The 22,721-nt window shown below is 35.3% G+C and overlaps 1 protein-coding gene across 4 annotated transcripts in view; it reads left to right on the forward strand.

Moving 5' to 3' along the window:
- The first annotated feature begins 874 nt into the window (after nt 1–874).
- Nucleotides 875–22,721, forward strand: part of LOC117412970 (pre-B-cell leukemia transcription factor 1) — a 72,245-nt gene continuing 50,398 nt past the window's right edge. For 2 of the 4 annotated variants that reach the window (XM_034021658.3, XM_034021648.3), the window contains exons 1-2: nt 876–1,515; nt 3,526–3,599. In XM_034021658.3, coding sequence (XP_033877549.1) covers nt 1,331–1,515; nt 3,526–3,599 — 259 coding nt within the window. In that variant the 5' untranslated portion in view covers nt 876–1,330. Of the gene's footprint in view, nt 1,516–3,525; nt 3,600–22,721 lie in introns of all 4 variants that reach the window. The other 2 variants (XM_034021642.3, XM_034021666.3) reach the window with 2 other exon arrangements.

Here is a 22,721-nt window from a genome sequence, read left to right on the forward strand (position 1 = left end):
GAGATTTGACACTATGAGAAGCTTTTCTAAATAGGATCTGGCATTTAAACAAAAACCAGTAACGGGTACCGTATGTATAAACTTTAGAATCATAACATTTTATTAGAAATACTGGAAAGCATAATATTCCTGAGGTTCCAAACGGACAAAGCCGTGAAGGAATCTGATTAGTGCAACCTTTGTTCCAAATACATTAATGCAATAATGTGTCATTTCATATAGGGATCAATAAAAATATCTTTTTACAGTGACTAAATTCATATTTAATCACTCCTCTCTCAATGCTTGGGCACCACTTATTGCTGTACATCTGAGGTTTGTTGTCCTTAAACCCAAATGTAATAAATTAATATGTTAAGTACACACAGGTGTCTTTCTGTATAAAATATTTCGTTCTTTAGTTTTAAGGTGATAAACAGATAGTTTAAACTGTTTCTTTCTATTGCTTGGGCTTATTTTTTTAATGTTTTTTTTTTATGGAGCTAATATGTTTAACAAGCTACTTTAACATTCACAACTGGAAGACAAAAGTGTGTTTTTAAATTGTATAACATATGAATATTAATGTAATTATCTATCTATCTATCTATCTATCTATCTATCTATCTATCTATCTATCTATCTATCTATCTATATTTCATTTCCATGGCAGTTGGCAATATTGCCAACTGCCATGGAAATGAAATAGTCCTATTTTGTGGTTATAAAAAAAAAAAGAAAAAACAAAGGTTCATTAAATCGATACGATGTTGCCATCCAGTCCTGTCCTTTTCAAAGTATACCACAATTTTTTTTTTTTTTTTTTTTTTAAATCTTGTATTACCCCACCTTCCAGTCCCTTGATTGACGCTATATAATCAGTACATCAGGGCAGGGCTGGCTTTCCCGATTGTCCAATGACGTTTCGTGGGCGGAGTTTGGTCTCCATACTCTGACTATGTGTCAGTTCCCAGTTCTGAGCTAAACAAAGCACTAGAAAGAAAAAGGAGAACTAACCTGCAAAGAGGGGGCTAAAATCAGGCTTCAGACGCATCAAAACCTTCGAGGAAAAAAGTTTGCATATTCCAGAGAGCAGCGCCATCATTATTTAAAAGGATTAGCACCCTGATTCAAAGTTGAACCTGTTTTTTTTTTTTTTTTTTTTTTTGCAGAGCAGGAGTGGCTAAAGGCTGCAATTCAGATCATATTTCACTCAGACCAGCTGGGAAAGAGAGGGCTTGCTTTTCCTCTGGTCACACAGAGAGATCCGAAGGAATTTCCAAGGATTTAGCTCCAGCCTGAAGGATAAGTGTGGTTCTCTGCTGGAGGTGACGCAGACGAGAAGGCTGAGATGGATGATCAGCCCAGGTTGATGCACTCTCATGCGGGGGTCGGGATGGCTGGACACCCCGGCCTGCCCCAACACATGCAGGATGGCACAGCGACAGACGGGGATGGCAGAAAACAGGACATAGGAGACATTTTACAGCAAATAATGACCATTACAGACCAAAGTCTGGACGAAGCACAGGCCAGGTAACATGGTTATAGCACATATGATATTATTTAGTTTTATATATGTTATTGTTAAGTATTGCCCTTTTGAAAAAAAAGGTCTGCTTTCAACAATTATTGCTGAACAATTAGATAGATAATATACATCGATCATGATACTACACGGTTTACGCCTCACAAGTTCAGTAGGATGCACAAGTACCCAGCCGGTACAGTAAGCTGGTACTGTTTTGCTGTTGTTGACATAATGTCAACAACTATTGTTGCCTGTCATCAGCTTTGCATTTAAACGTCCCAATACATGTGATAGCATAGATTAGTATTGAACTGTACATAGGGTATGTTTACCAATATCAATAACTGCCATTCAAAATCAAGTTGCTGGAAATCAGGTAACAAGACAACTTATAACTTGTTTCTGTCTTCCGTTGTCACTGTTAGGTCATTTATATTTAACCAAATCCCGTAACAGAAGCCTACCCGCTAATCTGTCGGGTTATAATTGTTATTGGCAAAATAAATAGTTACCGGTACCTCTGGAACACGCAGGACAAGTGGAGACTGAGTGACAGCAGCTTGCTTTAAAAAAAAAGTATGAATCTTTCAACTTTTTTTTTGTTGTTTGTTTTTTATATTACATTAATAAAGTAGACTTTAATGTAAATACATGAGCATACAAGAATTATCACGTTTGTTTATACGAAATAAAAATAATAACTAAACCAATCACGTCTCTGCTATAAATTGTTAAAAGTGCATGCAGCTTTTCTAAAATACTGGTTGACCGAGAATTTAGAGGAATAATTCGGCCATTCGTTGCTGCGTATACTAGATTATGTAAATACATTGTCAAGATGTCTTGTAATAAAATGACGGCATTTGCTCTGTAATGTGGAAGGGGACAAGAAACAAATAAACACATGTTTTTAAAACAAGCAACGCAACAACATTACAAGCCTTAATAAACACGAACGATACATTGTTGTGCGAACTAATTGTAGCATACAATACATTTACTAAGCGAACACTCGGGCTGTGCTCTGTTTTTGCAGACGAAATAAGTTTTTGTCGAGGAAGGATGTAATGCGTCAACGCACGTCTTTATTTATACAATTTATAAATTACTACAGGCTATCAAACGATATGGAATAAAGGCGCCTTATAATGGCATGTGCAGCAGCCTAGGTACAATAGAGTCAGAAAGAGCAAACTGCCCCCGCCAAACAAAAAACCCGCAGCAAAAACGTACACACATTCTAATGGAGCATAGCGGTCTCGTTTATTGTTATTATTTAATATAACTATGCTGTCTGAAGAGCATAGTATACTGGCCTGTACTTTCCAGAGGTTTGTAATACATTTACAATAATAGTAATAGTCGTAGTCGTAGTAGTATTAATAATAATAATAATAATAATAATAATAATAATAATAACCTGGGTGTATGTTTTGTATACAAGTACAGTAAAAAAAAATTAGGAAAAGTAAATTAGAAAATATGTCAAATGAGTGTGTATAGTCAGGGGAAAACATGACAATAATGTAATACAAACATTGACAACATCTGCAGTATGATGATATTTATTATCAAAAGGGGAATAAAAACACAAAATTAGCTCTAGTATAGTAGTTAATATTAGCTATCACTTCTTTAACTTTTAATTTACAAAAACCCAATCGCTACTTTATGTGGGAACATTATGGCTCCGAGTTTTGGTTTGTACGTCGGCATAATAAAAGTACTGTCTAACATGTTAAACAATTAGATTCAATAGCGCTCTAGATATTAGCCTACGGTGTGTGATATATTGTTATTGTGTTTTTTTTTTATTTTATTATTTATTTATGTATATTATCAAAATGCTTTAAAATAATCATTGACCATCTACAGTAAAATGGCTTGTGTAGTATTTTTATTTAAATGACACAGTTCATTTAAATATCTAATACCTTGTTTGATGAACACCAATGTTATAAAATTAAAGATAGGATAATGATTCATATTCTTTTTTTTATATTTTTTAATTGTAGGAAACATGCGTTAAATTGTCATAGAATGAAGCCTGCTCTTTTCAACGTCTTGTGTGAAATTAAAGAAAAAACAGGTAAATATATATTTTTTTTAAATTTAGAATCATCATGGCTGTCTTACTGTTTTGTAATTTAAAGATTCCTTTTTTTCATGAAAGAAGCATCATTATAAATCTTAATTCAAATGTCCACAGTGGTCCTGCTGTGTTTTTACCACCGACGTTTACAAGCAGATCTGAGAACAACTTATTTTATTTGTCATTGGTTGTTCAGTGTGCAAAGGTACATTGTTAGTGAGCTAATGCCTCAGCTGATTATGTCCCATTGTAAACGATATTAATGTGTAGTATAAGAACAGTACATCAAAAGGTCTATTAACAACAACAAAACAAACCTCTTATAAGATATACAGTCATGCATTTGATACTATAATTGACCATTGGGTTGTATTTCACTGTAGCATGTCTGGGTAATTGTATCATAATACAATTCATAAGAAGAGCAGTATTGCTCAGTGAGGTCAAATATATTACTGTAGTTGTGGGGAGGGAGAAATAATGGTATTATTGTACATTTGCATGTGTGTGTGTTTTGTATTGTATATGCTTTTTTCAATATATTACATTTACTTAATAATGCAACATATATAAGTGCTTGCTTGGCTGGTACTGATTAAAACATTGGATAGAAATGTCATCTTCTATTAGCGGAGAAGTGAGATTTGCAATTGGCACCTTCATGATGGGGTTTAGCACTTAATCACCTCCATGCTACGTTCAGGAGGCATTATCTTCAGTTTTGCATTAAAACTAAATTTACACCCCCCCCCCCCCCCCCCCCGCTTGATTATTTCTTAGATAATTAGATGCACCCGAACATGGCAGAGAGAGTAGAGACTGCTGTGTATCATGCAGTGTAATCCTTGCAGTAGCACTTCATTTTAAGGCATTGTAGCAACACAAAAAAAGTAATCTGAGGAAAACACACGTGTATATGTACAGCTAACATTTTTGCATCCCCTAGAATTTTAGGATTGAGACATTAATTAAAAATTATAATTATAAACATAATTTAGATATTTTATTTAACATCATGTAATCAAATAAACTACAAAATTATATCGCAAAAGTCTACCGAAAGCCATAGTAAGTAGTACAGTATTTCAAATGTCACATTTTTTAATTTTTGTCAGTTTTTTGTGAAGCATATGGGAAAACTACAAAGTGGTATATAATTCAATATGTTAACGGAACATTTTTCAGCAGGTTTCATTCAACTTTATGAAGCAAAATAAGTTAATTCCATAGGGTGGAGCAAAACTTTTGGCCATAGCTATACATGCATATGTATCATACAGCTGTTGTTCGCAAAGCTGTGCAGAATTAGTTTAAGGCAGGGGACACAGCAAGAATGTAAGCCACTGCCGTTCTGTTCTGTGCCAGTGTTCAACACTTGAGGCGACATCCACATATTGTTTTACAGTCTCTGTGAACTCACAATTCCCGTTGTCAGTCTCCCATATGAGTGACTGAGCCACTTATTGAACTGGTGCTCTGTTGCAGCTTGGCATTTTCTAAGGCTTTGGTACCATTTCATTAGAATGTACTCTGTTGTCAGTGCTGCGGTACAAAGGGATTCGCTAACATTTGCTCACCCGGATTTCAGAGTTGTGGAATATGTGACATTTGCTTTTGGGTCTCTGTCGGATTTTCTGTTCCTGGCTAGCTTAGGAGCGATCTTTACCCAGGCATGTTCTCAGTGTCTCCAGCTGTTATTTTTGTTTTTTTATAAGCCAGAGGGAATGTAATACTTTATTTGAAATTGTATTATTAAATGCAAACAGTAGGCTTTCAGTACTGTAAGTGATGTCAATTGTAAATCACCATGTAGGCTACAATTGTAGTTTGAAGTTTATGGAATCTAGTGTATTTTATATGGAATATACACTCCTTTGTACAGTATGGTATAAACATTTGTTTGGTTTTGTTAATATACAGAAATAGTGTGAAGGTCTGTACAGTAAAATTCTGGCATGCATCTTTTCTAGAGAATTAAAGAGTTGTTTTTTTTGCCACTTATGCATAGATAAAATGTTACATGCACAATTAATACATACATTATACATCTAAATGTATATTATTTTACATCTGTTTCTTCTGTGAAATGTAGTCATTCTATTTATATCTATTTCAAATATTGTAAATTCGGTTTTGGTTCACCAAATAGGAGAAGATAGATATTATATCATTTGTGGGGGTGGAGGTGGGGACATGCTTCATATTATTCCCTCTTAATTAGCCCCATAGTTGAATATATTGAGATTTCACTGCTGTGAAACGAAGATTGGCACACAGCCGGCAGTGAACAGTTTTGTTTAAAGACACTGTATTGGCATCCAGTTTTATTGAAGTTCCCCCCCTGGAAAGCAGTGTGAATCGGCCACTGTCTCTGGAGAGCAGGGGGCCTTTTGGCCGGTGGCTTTCTTCTCTTTTTTTTTTGTTTCTTGAGGTTTCTGGAGGAGTGAAAGAGTTATGCATGGTGTTTTACTCCCTGGCGCTTTTTTTTGGGTTCATCCAAAGTTCGTATCCAGATGAAGAACAAAGTAGCTTGGACCTTTTCCTGACTGCTCACCCTTACGTTTCTCCCGCCTTAGTCAAAGGGAATCAACTGCTCTGAGAAAGGGACTTCCTGTTATTTGAGGAACATTACTCATTCATTATTTAATTTACTGGTATATAAACATTTAGATTTATTTTGTGCATGTTATTATTATTTTTTTTAATCCTTAAAACGGAATGCGTTCTTTTAAGAAGCGAGTCTGAGAATATATGATATATATTAGAAGCACAACCAGTGCAGTTGGCTTTCAGATAAGAACAGTAGGGGGGACCCCATAGACTTGCTAGAGGGACCCCCCTGTTGTGTTTTTGTTTTACTAGATAACTGTTTGTGCTGTATATTTAAAAAGAGATTGCATTCATTCATTTTCACAAAGTGCAATATGTTTGATAAATACACTCCTGTTTTATGACATTTTGGAGGCAGGTGGTTCTTTAACATTGTGCTAATATAGTAGCATCTTTGGTTTTTATGTTCTGGTAGATTCTAAAATGTTGCATATAATATAAAAACGATGTATTTAAAAATGAGATTTATTAATACACAAGATTCATTCTTGCTTCCATCCAAGGGTGGACGTTTCAGAAAGGAAGAGATGCCACTGAAAAATGAAACTGTAATGTCGGATTAAAAGCGACATAATAGAAAATGAATATATTTCTAAAGAAATTATATCTCATTATTTTTTTTATTATTATTATTTTTTTTAACAACGTTTTTTGCTACTTATGCCTGGTAAAAATCTGTTCTGTTGAATAAACCATGACTTGCCTTTCTAGGCTTGCAGCCAACATTTGCTAAAAAGTCAAGACAAGTTTCCCTTTTAAAAGGAGGCAGTGTCCTTATTTTTCTTGGCTTGTGACCACCACAGTGCAAAACTGCCAAATACCAGCGAGTCTACATACTTTTCTGAAAGGTCGGCTCCTCGAACCCCTAGGAGATTCAGCACCCTTCTTAGGCTTGTTAAGTCTGGTTCTAAAACTATGCCAACGCCACGATGCTTGGAAATATGTTATACCCTCATTACAGATTTCTGTTTAGGGTGAAGTTTCAGCATGTATTGGATGGAGTTGGAAGTGCAACCATCAAATATTTAGAAAAACACTGTACAAAGTGGGTTGTGTTTTTTTTTTGTTGATTTTTGCGTCCGTGTTTTGTGGGAATGCATCACCTTATGATATATTTTTTTATGTGGTCCTACATAAAACCTCATTATACCAATGACAGCCACATTTCAGAAGTCTATATCAAGCTGTATTGTATTCTTAAACCCAGTCTAATTTTTTTTTTTTTTTTTTTTTTAGAAATTTTCTCTAAATAACACAGCTTTGTGATTTGAGCCTGCTTTCTGTTCTAGTTTATTGAGGAGCGTTTTTAAAGATCTTATTGGTTGTTGGCCTGTTATTTGTTTTATCCTTATTTCAGGGTTGGGAATCTAATCGAATGGCTCTTTAGAGCAGTCTGCTGGTTCTTAGTGTTGTTCTGGACCGACCCTGTGTTTAATTTTGTAAATGTCTATAGGAATATGCTAGTCTCTCCAGTTCTATACTGTTCCTAATGTATCCCCGGTGAGTAACTCAAGAGAACGCTTTCAATCTGCAGTGCACATGTTGATTTGAAAGATACAGGACTGTATTGCTGTAAACACAAGAGCAGATAGTTTTTCAAGTCTGAGATTACACTGATGTACATGCATGCCCAGAATAATTTTCCTTTATGTAATTGTGCAGTGAAGTCAGAAGTAATGATCATGGGCTTTAGTCTCAAAGCTTTAACTCATAAGTTTTTATGAATACAATAATATGTCACATTAATGAAACTTCATAAATGTTAACCATAGTGAATGCTGGGTATTATTTATGAACTGTGAAGAGATTTTAGAAAGTATAAACTAGTCTGTTCAATAGAGAAATTAGAGCTGTTGTACAAAGATCATTAACTTGCAAACAGCATCAACAGTTGCTGAAAGCCTTTTTTAAGCGATTTTTTAAACATAAATTATTGACTTATTGTGTCACTAGCCTCATATTAAATGTGGTACATGTTTGCTCCATAGCGACTCCTGCTTTCTTTGAGAGAATGGGTTTGAGCAGCTGCCAGCTCTAGCAGGACCGAGTGCTAGTGACAGGCTAAGCAGAAACTTCAGCTTGTGACCTTTCACTGTATTTTTATATAGACCCACTGAGCAATATCAAACAGAAGGCCTACAGTATAAAGAATGACAATGTGGCATTAAAGAAATTGAAATAACAAACAGGTTTAAATGCATTTTTTCAACTTTTCAGAAAAAAAACAGTTTAAAGGGAACATTATTTTTAATATTACTCCAACTAGACTTACAGCTCTTTGCTTGTTTGTATAGTACAAGCTGAGTTGCAGGTTTTTCAGAGGTTACGATAATTTAAAGTTTGCAGAGACTCACTTCTGTGGAAACATTCTGGATTCTGAGGCTGGCACGTGCAGGTTGGCATATCTCAGTGTCAGGGTTTCAGGTTTGTTTTAAGAGTGCACATTAAGAGAATATAGCCATGGCTATTAGGAGACATTATGATTCCCCTGCTTTCACATTTACCAGTTTCATCAGATAAAAGGGGCCATTGTGATATAAAAAAATAAAAAAATAACAAAAAAAACTTCAAAATCTCAACATCCCTGATAAGCTGTTTTTATTTTCTTATTACAATTTTTTTTGTTGTTGAAAACCGTTAGTTTAGACTTTTATGTTTAGTTATTTACTAAAAAAAACTGAAAAAGCAAATTATTCAGGACAATGCCGACAAGCTGGCTAATAAAAGTTATTAATTTAGAAGGCTGGTCCTTGCATCACTGTTGTGTGTTCAACCTTGGCCAGTTTTGACTTGCAGATAAATAAATAAATAAATAGCCAGTAGACATATTGCTATTGGCTATGTCTGATCTGACGTTACCATTTTGAAGCAATATTTCTTGTATTTTTTTATGACACAGTTTAACAAAAAAAAAAGTAATAAAGACCAGTTCTATTTCAGTCTATATCAGTATTTCTTGCCTTATTTTAACATTCTCCTTTTAAGTACAATGCTTCTGATGTTTGGGAAATCCCCAGTCCTCCCCTTACTTCCTGTAAACTGCAAATCTGAGATCATTTAAATACGGTTACAAGAATAACTTGTATTGTTAAAGAATAATTTTATTGATATAACTTTAACTGTTCCCTGTAGTGTACGTTGTAGAAAGGCATTTCTGTGTTTTTCTTGGGGCTAAGTTCAGATTACATAGTCCGTAGGTCAGTGGCAGTCTTATTAGACCTTTGTTTGCATGAGGACAATTAGCCACAGTGAAAGACTATAACGTATAGAGAGCACAGAGCCATTTCTAATTAGAACAGTCTTTCAAAAGCTCTAATCATTATGCATTTTTAAACCAGACAATTAAAGAAAGAAAAAAAAACTTTTCATTTTTGCTTTTAGCTGTTTTATCATATTAATGCTATTTCTAGTAAATTGAGGTGTGGCTAATGGATTCAAATACAGGATAAGGATAATTTCCCTAGTACTTATACTGGTATGTGTAGTTGTTCCATGCTTTTTTGGAATAATTATTGGAAATTTAGACATGTAAATGTAAAACATCTGGAGATATGCTCTTGAAACTACAGTTTATTTTATTTTTCTTCCTGGTGGTTGATATAAATATTAAACATCAATGAAAAGGCCTATACGAGTCATGGCTGTTTCTTATTTGCTCAACGTTGGACGTGACTCTGGAAACAAAGTTGTCCATTTGATAAACTGTTGTGTTTATTTCAAAACAGTACCATGATCTACAGGTCATGTCTGAGTATAGTAGTGTTGTGTTGTTGGTGGCACACGTCTATCTGCTTGTTGATGACATTTTCTACTAGGATGTCTGGAGTAATTTGACTTTTAAGCATGGTTACTAAAATGTATCTACAAAACCAAACTCTCCACCGACTATGTGCAAAAACACATTTCATTCCAGGTGAAATTCATGTGAAATGATCCAATTTCACACAGCCAGCACAGTTTGTGACATTTATGCTGTGTATTGATCGTTAATATCCCATACAGCAGCTCCAGTGTGAGGCTGGCACAACAGTGCTTTTCAGTATTCAACTGGAGAGCCGTGACATCCCTATTGTAATATTTTGCTGCCTATGTGTATAATTATTTTAGACCTGTGTGGACAGGGGTAAAGTTCAGGATTTGAATAACCACATACCGTGTATGAAATAAATATTTTATTGGGATTTGTTCATTTTATTGTAGCATCTCAAGTTGGGATTCTGAATGGAGAGTCTCCAGTTTAATGTGGGATTGACAAGGGAAATTTATCAAATGTAAAAAAAAACCAAAAAACTTATTTGAAACCCAGATGGATTTCATTAAATATGTCTTTGTTACGTTCAGGAACGGAGAAGCTTCGATTTGCTTATTTTTCTTTCTTTTTTTTTTTAAACAAACTTGAGCAAAATACCCAATTTACTTGAAGTCTTTGTTTAAATAGTATTAGGTTACATGCCTTGGGGAGGACCCATTTATAAATATGACTAGCAGCATGATGTAATGTTATTTTTCATGAGTGAAAAGAGAGTATTTTACAGAGGTCAGCAGAATAATGGCTGTTGTTGGTAAAATGAGCCAAAGATCTAATTTATATTACTGAATGCATTGTTAGAGGGGTTTCAATGCAATCAGCTGCTCAGCACCTGTCTATTGTTACTAGAGTTGAGTCTGTAATAAAGATGTAATATCCCATTACAATTTTTGCTTTGCTAGAACACAGTTGGCTAATGCAGGGTGCAACAAACATTGCATTTGCTTATACAGTACATAAGCTTGTGCAGTAGTCGGTCAGCTTCTAATTGAAATTAGCTTGCAAATTCTGTATTTGAGACAAAACAAAAATCACATACAGAGCATGTGCAGTATTGAAGAAATTAATGCAACAAAAAATAAATACAAAATAGAGAAGGAGGCCAATGTGCCAGAATAGAATGAACATTTAGATTTGGATTTATCAATTTTATTTAAAACTATAAAAACTGAACATATATATTTTTTTTCAGTGGCAAGTTATCTAGAAGCATTTTCAGTAATATGCTGTCGGATTTATAAGGACAGACCCATAAACTGTACAGAAAACGGCATAACATACAAAAATACTTTATTGTACTGTATAACACAGGCTCTCTAGTCAATAAAATGCATTAACTTGTTCATTAAAAATGATTTCCATGGTGTATCATGTGAGGACAGCTCTCATAATGCGGTGTAGATATCATACAACAAATACACTGCCAGGGTTCTTCTGTTAATAAACTGTTGTTCTCATTATTCTAGTATAATGGCATTTACCAACTTCTTAATATGTTTGCATTTACACACTGCTTATGACTGTGCTCCGATTATGGCTAAAAATAATGATTTAAATAGCGAAGTAGCATTTAAAAGAATGCACTTGACATATGCTTAAACATTAGTAAGAGACTGTTTCTCTCTTTTTATTTTAATCAGAAAAGTAACTGTATTAATCCATATATTAAAAGTCAAATGGTCATGCTTCAGTGACGGCGTAATGCATTTTGTGTTCAGTTATTGCCAAGCTTAAAATCAGAACTCACGCACAATTAGGACTCCTTATAAATTATGCAAATTATCACTGCCATAATTGAGACATGTTAATCATATTTTAGGAGCTTAATTACAGAAATATATAATTGCGGATGTGATTTGATAATTAACTGTGACAACAAGTTAGTAGTAAAATGATCGTTTCTGTACTGGTTGGTTTTGAAACTATTTGGGGCGGCTGTTCAAGTCAGGTCTCATGGTAATCAGTTTAACTTCAAGCTAAGGAAGCTAACATCTTTTTAAATGGCCGTCCCACATAAGCCATTTATTGCAAATTGTGGCTTTTTCTTCTGAGTCATTGACTCTGAAGGATGTTTGATTTATTTGATTAATTTTAAATCTTTACAGCCATCTTTACAGAAAAGAGGTGTGTGTGTGTGTGTGTCTGTGTGTGTGTGTGTGTGTGTATATAGGGTCTATAGTTTAAAAACATGGTTGAATTAAATTGCTCACACTTACAATTTATAGCTAGATATAGTTTATTAAATGTTACCCATCATAAAATGGTAAAATGGTTATTAATCTGGGATTCCATCAATCCCCAAACAATAACCTTTTTCTCATATACTTTATTTTATATCACTAAATCCATTGTATTTGATAAGTCGAATACGTTTATTTCTGTATTTAACTGATGGTATAAACTAATCACTGAGATTGACAGGTTTCTTTCTGCTTTTATCAGATGCCTATGCTCTGAAATCCTTGTACAGGTTGGGAGGTTTATGTGGTTCTGGAGATGAGCCCAGCAGTTAGTTCACAATTCTTATCTTTGCTAATGAATGCCCAGTAGGTATTTGACTTGCTCCCTGTGCAAAATAAGATAGCATAACATTAGATAGGATTACCAGCTGTAGTTCTGAACAGTATATGTGTTTAAATATTGCTAAGTTTATAATTTATTGTGGGGTGTAGTGTATTTTCATTTAAATCTTTTTTTTTTTTTTTCAACATTGGAAATAAAACCCCTCTTTTTATTTAATCTTCTGAATATGTTGCAAATGTATTAAAATCCACAAATGTGTTAGGTACGTTAAATTTAACAGCCAGTGCCAGTTTCGAATGTGGTTGCCATACCAACACCCCAGGAGTTCATTTTCTTTAATTCAGGGGTTGCAATCTCATTTCCTTCCCTCCCTGCTGCTTAGTTTGAACGTGAGTGCAGAATCTATATAAAAGTGCTTAACCACCAAAGCAGTGAAACGCAGAGCTGGAAGAAGCCCTTCTCAGTACGACTTAGTAAAAATGACACAAATTAATATACACTACTTAAACCAGACCAAGATTAATGGTTCTCTTTCACAGCAGCTTACTCCAACTGTCACTCGCCAGGCGCTCGTTGGACAAAATCAACACTAATCAACATTTATTCGTCTTTTGCCCTCGGCTCCGAGGAGTGAGAGCGGACTGCTCAGTTTCCCCGTTCATCTCGCTACGCTTTTCACCCTCCATCCAGCCTTGCCATATATCACCCCTCCGCGCTGCGCCACTCCTTATGGAAATGCATGCTTCTTACTATCAGGGTACATTAGGGACATAATAGATTTTCTCTTTTAATTTACGTCTAATATTTTACAATGCAAGTGCATTTTCATCAATAGCATTTTGGCATAGCGTAGCCATACGCTATAGTAAATGTGATACAGTATATCTGTCAACAGTAAAGGTCATATCCACATACAGTGCAGTGTGTCGACACACATTTGTGCCTGAACAGTATGTTGTTTTTGTGGGTTACACATTGTATACGATATGCATCACATATACATTATGTGCACACTCGAGTGTATTTTACTGATTATTTTCTGGTTGTTCTGAGGCTATATCTGTGATAACCGGTTCATCTACATGCAGTGTTGTTTAATTGAAATTGAAATTTGGGTAAAGCAAAGGCATCTGTAAAAATACATAAATAAATAAAAAGATGTAAAATGTCTTCTATAAAAAGTCTTGAATTCAGGAGACTAGCATGCTTACTATTTTCTAAAGCAGCGCTTCCAATTATGACATGGGTGCAACCATTCTGATTGGAGTCTTCTGTAGGTTTAGGGTGCATTAAAGAAAGCTTCCTTTGAACAAATACATGCATTCTTTTTTTCTTTTGGAAACGGATTAATATTGGATGTATATTAATGTTTTATGCTACACATTCATACTGTAATGTAAAATTCAAATGTGTGTTGGGGGTGGGTGGGTGTGGGGTATATCCGTAATTTAAAGTAATGAAGCTGTCTAAATGAGGTGTGCTACTCTGTGTTTTATGCTAATTTATGTTAATACAAACACTTTTGTTATAATTTTGAACCCTCAAATACTTTAATAAACAAAGACAGGCCCAAAGATTGGCAGTGCTAATGAACACCAGTGATGGTGATACATATATAAATATAAAGCCATGACCTTTATAGTCACTGGTTATTCAGTTGCTATACACACTACAGACAGAGTTTGCAAAATTCACACTAATTACAAATGCTAATCTATAGCAATGGCAGACTGCTGTTTCTCATTGTATTCCATTACCTCCCCATTGTGAATATACTGCCATCGGGCTCTGGGAAATGAAGGTTAGTGTGTGGAACAACTAGAATCACTGCCATGAAAAAGTACCATGCTATAGAAGGGAATACCAGTCTGTAATCATTGAAATGAGACACTTAGTAAAATCAGTATGTGTAATACCTAATATCAGATATATACTCTGGATCGATCACAGAAAATCCAAAATTTTCTTCTGTGTGATTTAGTGACCTTAATCCTAACCCTATCCCTACCCCCACCACCACCACAGAATTGATGCACGTTTTACCTTTTAAATCATTCTATGTCAAGCGTCCACACATTCTCCTGAGCTACATAATATCGGTCCCAGTGTTGTGTGTGTTTATCACTGCGTATGGGATTAAATGTTTATTAGGGTGACCAGACATCCTGGTTTAGCCGGGACAGTTCCAGTTTTCCATCAAAGGTCCCGGTATCCCGACACTTTTCTGAAAATCTTTATAAAGTCCCGGTTCTGTCAAAAAAATGTAAACAACCGTTTGCTATATAACTTAGTTTATGGCACCAGCAGTGTGTGTGTGTGTGTGTGTGTGTGTGTGTGTGTGTTGGGGGGGGGGGGGGGGTAAATAATGAACATTATTTTTGTAATGTGATTAACACAGACATACGTGCTTATTCCTCAGTGCGCCATGTGGTTTCATTTAGTTTTATATTCAATATGAATCTACAATTGTGTAATAAGATAATTTCGCAGCTGTTTAGCTCTGGCAGGATTTAGACAGACCAGCGAGAGGTTGCAAGCATCCGAATCCACGTCAACAGTGTCAATGAATAGAAGCATCCTGACACAGTGAGTAAAAAGAAGAAAGAAAAAGGCCAAAAAGTAAATGTATTTTTAACGATGACTACAGAATTATTATTATTATTATTATTATTATTATTATTATTATTATTATTATTATTAATAAACTCAATGTAAAAGTAGCAATATGTATATAACACAACATGACAAGTTAAACTAATTAACCACAAGTCATACACCCGGGAGTGCACTGAAATTGGCTAGCTGCTTAAAAGATACTTCTAAGAGTAAGAGGATGGCTATTTAAATAACTATTAAAATAGCTTATATTTAAATTAGTCTTATCAATTATTTAACAATTTGTCCCGGTTTTGAGCTTTGAAAATCTGGTTACCCTATTTATTATGGCACTACAATCCTCATAATATATTTAAAGAAGTACCGGATACCTGTAATAAAATCTGACACAAATTCAGTGATCAGCAGTTTGTTTGTTTTGTCATTTTGTACTAAAATGTTTGGAGGCAGTCCCATATAAAACGATTCTGTTGAAATCCTTGTTTCTAAAGTATGCTGAAATGTCTAAACGTGCCCAAAACCTCACTGGTCATTATCACAGTTGTTGTTTATTTTGCCATAATTAAAATGTAATCCCCATCTGCCTTTTGTTTTAAATATATCTTGTGACACAATAAAGTTTCTCTTTATTTTCAATTACCTCCTCTGCTGATGCCTGGATTTCCATTTCGCTGAATTTAATTTTTCATTTGGCTGCTTGTCTGTTTTTTTTTTAGTTCTTCCTGGTCTTTTCCACTTTCAGCAGACTGCTAGCTTCTTCGGTATCTCACACACACACACACACACACACACACACACACACACACACACACACACACGTATAGATACATAGATTACATATGTTTGAAACTGCAGTAATTGTCTATTTTATATTCAGGTCAAATTCTGTATCAACAAATATATATATATATATATATATATATATATATATATATATATATATATATATATATATATATTTGTGTATCTGTAACAGTAGTGGGCAATGAAGATTCTGTAGCTTTGTATTTTGATCATTTTTAAAAAATGATATTATGGTACAGTTATATTGTATCTGGCTTTTTTTTGCTCTTATGAAAACTGTGAAATGCACTGCTGTTTATTATTTTCTATATTTTGTAGACTGTGTAAAACAAAGACATTTAATTTTACTAAAAAAATATTTTTCTAGTGAGATTACTTCTAGTAAAAAGTTACACCAAGCGTGCAGATCTTTTTATTCAGTAGGCACAAAAGAAAATCTGTCTAAAACTAGTGTTCAGCATTTGGCTTGCTTCCCAGTTAAGACATGAGTGACATCACAGGTAGCTGATATCGCAGTGGGATTAAATAAATGACCTTTCGCATGGGCCAGTGCTTTGCGTGGTAAATTGGCAGCAAAAACACTTAAAAGAGATGTTTTCAGACCAACAAAGAGTGCAACACAAAATAATGCTTAAAGGTGTAGTCCCCTCTCCACTGTTAACATGAGTTTTCTAGAGAGGGGTTTCCCTGTAAGACCACGTTAAAAGAACTGTCAGTCCTGTAGGTTTTTCTTGTTAAATGTTAGCAATATAAGTAGGATGATAACTTATTCCAGCTATATTGCTGCACTAATTGACCACTTTATTTGGATCTCCTTCCTTTGAGTGGGTCTGCACTGTAGTAGATCATTGTTGGCTACCACACTTAAGGAAAAAAAAAAAAGAAATGCTGCATGTTGTTTTTTTGTTTTAAGCATACATATGAAATATTATTCAGTATTTCCTGTCAATGTTCTATTTTGAACACCCCTTGTATCTCATATGGTAACAGCTATAGGCCTGTGTTCTTCCCTCTGATTGCCAGATTGCCATTATTTGTTATGCACAGCTAAGTCCTGCCGGTATTCTATTTTTTGCATAATCTGCATTATCATATTCAACCTCCTCTGCTTTGCACAACTTTGGATTTGTGGCCTGTTGTTTTGCATGTGTGCAAGAGAAAGGAGGAGTGGGCTTCCTGCTGGGAAGAGTTTCTGATTACTTTAACCTTGTGTAGTGCCACACTACTGTAGCAACACTGCATTTGAATATCTTGAAGCTGCAGAATTATTTACTATAGTAACTCATTGATGTTGGTTTTGTGAGGTGTTGTTAAACACCTGGGGATGTATTGGAGACACTCTTCAGTGTTTGTAGGCTGAATGGCTTAGATGTTAACCTGTTCTCCTTTACCAGTAAGTAATATTGGTTATACCACAGAGCATGTCATTCAGATGCTGGGCTTGTATATTTCTATTGTAGTGCTGGCAATGAGGCTGAAAAGTTGCCTAATATGGGATGTGTAAGGCAGCTAGGGAATGTGGGATGACCTTTTTGGAAATGAAAGGGTTGGGAGATATGCCAAACTTCAACAGGAAATATCCATCCAAATAGAGAAAAAATAAAAAATTCACGGATTTATGTATGTTAAGTACCATTATATGAGCTGTTAAAAAGAAAAAGAAAGAACAACTGTTATTAAATCACGCTAATTTACTGAAGAGCTCGAGCAGTGTGTATCTCTCATTCCGATATTGTGCTTCTCGAGGTGCAGCTCTGGTTTGTAATTCATCTGTGCAAAGTGTCTTTGACTTCATGTACTTTGCACTTGACTAGCAATCCATGCTGTCATGGTAAGCAGAAACTGCAGCTCATACATTTAAAAAGATTCTTGTGGTGGTTTTGAAAATCTTTCCTCAAGTCAAAAGGCAAAAAAAGGTGCTTGGATGTTATTGATAGATTAATAACAGGACAGATACGAAAAAAGGGGCTAAGAGCTTGTAGGGTAGTTTAACCTTGATAAAACAGTTGTTTCAATGAGGTTGATTTTCTCCCATCTATCTTAATCCATCATAGCACAGCTGAAGTATGCAAATGAAGCTAACTGATAGGAGTACAGTGCAGTTAAATGGGGCGTTTCAAATGTTCTGTGTACCACACTGACAGGGTGATACTACTTACTGTCCAGATTTAGTGCATCTGCTGTGAGGCTTTTTTCCTTTGCTTTAAAGATAAATTGTTTACAAATACAGTGTCTCATAAAATAAAATAATCTTTCAGCCACATATATGTTTTTTTTTAATTTTTTTTATTCACCACATTCGCAGCTACAGTATAGTACCAAGCAATATATTTACAATATGGCACTAAATAAGCTTTCTTAAGAGCACTCTTTGCTACAGTAAATCATGTGACCTGACCTGAGAATTGTATTGCACAAATACTGTGAGGAGTAGTCTGCAAGTTACTGTATATCCCTTCATATCTTGGGCATTCTGAAACAGATCAAACCGATCTCTTGTAATTCGCTGTATTTATTGACAGTGACATTTTTTTAATGAAATCGTGTAGAAAGGGTCACAGTTCACAACCCCATGTATGTTTTAATAAGGGAGCTGCTGGCATCTTTGTCACATGTGTTTTCCTGTTTATTAAACTAATTGATATTTTAAGACCTGTGTTTTATGGAGCAGTTTATGAGTCCAGTCCCTTACAATGAGGTGAATACGGTCCTAAAGGGAATGCAGTTCAAACAGCAGGTGGCGTTGGTTTACTTTCCCTATTATTTGTTTTAGTTTAGTGTTTTTTTTTTTTTTTTTTTTGTAAGATCTACACTACCTTTAAATGACATTGTTTTAAGATTGAAAAAGGATGCATGATATGAAAGTGTATTTAAAAAACCCACCAATGGAATGGGTACTAATGCATACTAATGCAACAATAATACTTTCTTGGCAGCAGCTCTTCAAAGTAAAGCCAGTATTAGAGAGCTACTGTACGGTACTTGGATGAAACCAATTAGAATATGTTCGCTCGTCATACAAGTGCCATTATATTTGAGACACTTTTGAGCGTCTGATCCCCCAAGAATGTGGTTATGTAACCCTTATTCCTGTTACAAGGTTTTTTTTTTTTTAACACTTGAACAGAATTGAGGTTCTCCAACATTAACAGCCTCCTAAAGAATGCTATTCTCTGTTGTAGTCAATCAGAGAGATGTTTAATAAAGATCCTTGCTTGTGACTCCGAACAGTAAATGTTAAAAGGTGATGCTTCTTCTAGACTGGGTGAGTGTAATGATTTGAAAGTGTTATTAAATTGTGTGTGAAGGCATTGAAAAAGGCACATCAATCTGACAAGCTTCAGGGAAATAAATTAAAAAAAAAAGAAAGAAGAGAAAGAAAACTCAAATGATGCCAACAATGCAGCTGTCTTGAAAAGGCAGATGAAAAGGATTTTACTGGGTTTATCTTCAGTAAAGATCTAGTTGTAGCACATCACTGAGTAGCTGAGAAATACTAATGTATGTAATGCTCATTTTAATTAACAGGTCATCTTTATATGTAGGAAATTTATCATAGAAAATATACATCAAGGAATTCATCAGTGTGGCCACAATGAGTTTACCAGATGAAGCTATGTACTGTGGAGCTAAAACATTCAAATCAAGTGCTGCCAGGTAGGCTAATAGTGTGTCGGCAAGGGACTAAACAACCTCTTCTTGTTCTTATGGTGGTCTGAAATAAAGGTTTGGGTGTACTTGACTTCTGATTCCTCACGTCTGCCAATATGTTTGCTCTTCGAACATCAATACTGATGTCACACACCTGTATCTTGCCTTTCCTCTAGAAGGTATTTACTCCCGTACTTAGCTGTGATTTACAATGTACTGTATCAAATTCGCAAAGCATTTCACTGATTTATCTCTTTGCATTGAGATGATTTATTTACTTTTTCATTTCTTTCTGCTCACAACTCATTTGAAAGGACATCAGCCAGGGAGGGGTGAGGGGTGTGGGGTGTGCAGCAAGTGGACCTGGTTTTTCACTGGAAAAGCAAGATTATACTGTAGCTGTCAGTCACTCCTGCCTTTGCCTCCTCTCACTCAAATGTGGTAACTGGGCGGGCCTCAATGGCAGTTATAGAACTGTAGCTAATCGGACACAGAGATCAAACAGTCTCTACTGTAACACATATGCAGTCCCCTTTTAAGGTGTTTTGTTTACCTTTGATGGGGCCCTAGGTGGTGATGATTAAGTGTGGGGTCCAGAACATTAAATGAATGCTACAGTAGCAACTGTATCTTAAAGTTAGTACATTACACCCTCGCTATAATGGCCTTCATTATAACGAACCTTCGGCTATAACGAACCTGGCCCCTGGACCCCAAATAAAAAAATAAAAAGATAATATAAACACACACTGTCAACATCCCGGTCTGTACGCAAGGGATACCACCTCTGCAGTGAAGTCAACTCTTTTGTCGTAATAAAAAGCGAGCGCTATGCCTCCAAAACGAAAATCATTTTATGTTGCAACAAAACTGGAAACTATATTGATCATTTGAAAAAAGGAGTAACACAGGCATGTCTCGTCGTGACGTGAATATGGGTTGTCAGAAACCACTCTGACAAAACAACAACAACAACAAAAACTTGTGAATCTGATTAACTTTTCATGTCTGGTTGATTTGAAATAAAAACTCAGTTTGGGATTCTTTCATGTTGGATTAAGATTTGGTGCACTTTGAAATTATTCATTTGACAGTATGGCCAAATTTGACAAACTTTTTTGAGTCACCATTGACTGCAAACACGTCAATTCCCCCCCCCCCCCCCCTCCCTTTCAATTCGTTTATAGTGTGTTGTGTTACAGTAAATATTTAACAAAATGTACCCCATATCTAATCACACCCATATTTGTAATATTTTGTAAAAAAGAAATCTCTCTCTTCCATGGCAAGACTCATAGCAGCCCGTAATATTATTTAATCTTTTTCTTAGAATAAAAATTATTTTGTAAACAAACATGCACTTAAAAAGAGGGTATTTTAGATGTGGGTTGATGTAGTTAATTGTCATTATTATTATATTATTATTCCATTCAGAAACAGGGTATAGTATTGCTATAGTAATAAGAATCCTAAGACAGCAGATCTGAGTAGCCCAAACATTCGACATATTAATGAAACAATAGCTCATGAATTCATTGAATTCTATTAATGGATTCAATTTACATTAGCTGCAACAACTGATTTGGTTTTAACATAAATCCGGGATTATATGCATCTAACCAAAACATGAGTATTTTTTTAATCAACAACATGCGTTTATAAACTAGCAGAGCTTAATTTTTGTGGTAAATGAAGAGGCTTGCGAACACAAAGCATTATTTTACAATGTATTGTTACCTGTTAAGTCTACTTTTGCTCACATACCTTTTTGACTTGCTGAACAAAGATGTAATTGATAACTGTATACAAGTGCACTGCGACATGTTTGCTACCACTTTCCCACACGACACAAACCTTCTCTCCTGTGTATGTGGATGAGTGTGGGTGGGTCATGTGAGCCAGATTTTAATGTTGCTGGCGCTATATGAGGTAAACCAAATTTAAGCGTTTTACACGCACATAACAAACACACTAAATCTCACGGCAGTCTGGTTGAGCGTGGGGCCCCCTAAACGCTGGGGGCCCTAGGTGGTCGCCTCACTCGTCTTGCCTTAAGGCCGGCCCTGAGTGTAGTACCACCCAGTGGAAGAATATTGTTTTTTTATTCCAGGTGTATTCGCTAATGAACATCACAGGCATTTAACACAGAATTGTTTTGACAAAAATTCAGTTAGCTACTTAATTAGTAAATTAGTTGCAGCCACCTTTTTAAACGATGATATTTACACCTGTCAGTTAATGTAGAATGATTCATTAGAAAGAGACCTGGAAGTAATGTATCTATATTTTCCTGGGCATGGTTGCAGCACCAGGGTAGGTTCAGTGCCTCCCTGCCGATTCTTCTTTGAAATCACACCGAGGAGCATCGGGAGTTTTCAATACACAGATTCAACCTTTTTTCTTTTCTTAATTAGGCTATTTTAGGAGCCTAGTGTTTCCAGCTTAGATAGGTTTGTGATATAGTGGTGCTGACACTGTATGTGGTCATTAGAGTAAAATAATTGTTTTCATAAAACAGAAGAGAAATCAAAAGCTACTGATTGCTGTTAATCAAACCATCTCTTAAGACCTGTAAATACATCCTAGTGTCATTTTCCTGGGACTCTATGGAGCCCAAATGCTGTCAGTTTTGGTGGCCTAGGGGATAATAATATGCATAAAAAAAATTGATCCTTAACCTGATTGGTCAATACGAGGTCTCAAATCTCTGGTAAAGGACCTCGAATGTTATCTTTCAAACTATGTAAATACAGTATTCATTTATGTAAGTTACCTTTTTTTTTTTGCTTGAACACCTTTGGCTTGGAACTTTTAACTGCACCAGATGGTAAAGCCCTCCTCTTGGGTTCTGTTGTGTAACTATTACTTTTAAACTGAGGGCTAATTTGAGACTGCCACTTAATTTATAAATCTAGAATTTAACCCAGGCCTCCAGAAATGAAAGAATAGTGCATCAGCTCAACACCTCAACTGCTTTTGTTTTGGCACAATCACATTATTGTTGTATTTCATGCTGGCTACCAAACTCCCAAACTATAACTTCAGATTCTCTAGATTAGTAGAAAGAAAGAAAGAAATGTATACTGCAGGAAACATCTGAAAAGCTT

The sequence above is a fragment of the Acipenser ruthenus genome, chromosome 10, assembly GCF_902713425.1.
Source record: "Acipenser ruthenus chromosome 10, fAciRut3.2 maternal haplotype, whole genome shotgun sequence".
NCBI lineage: Eukaryota > Metazoa > Chordata > Actinopteri > Acipenseriformes > Acipenseridae > Acipenser > Acipenser ruthenus.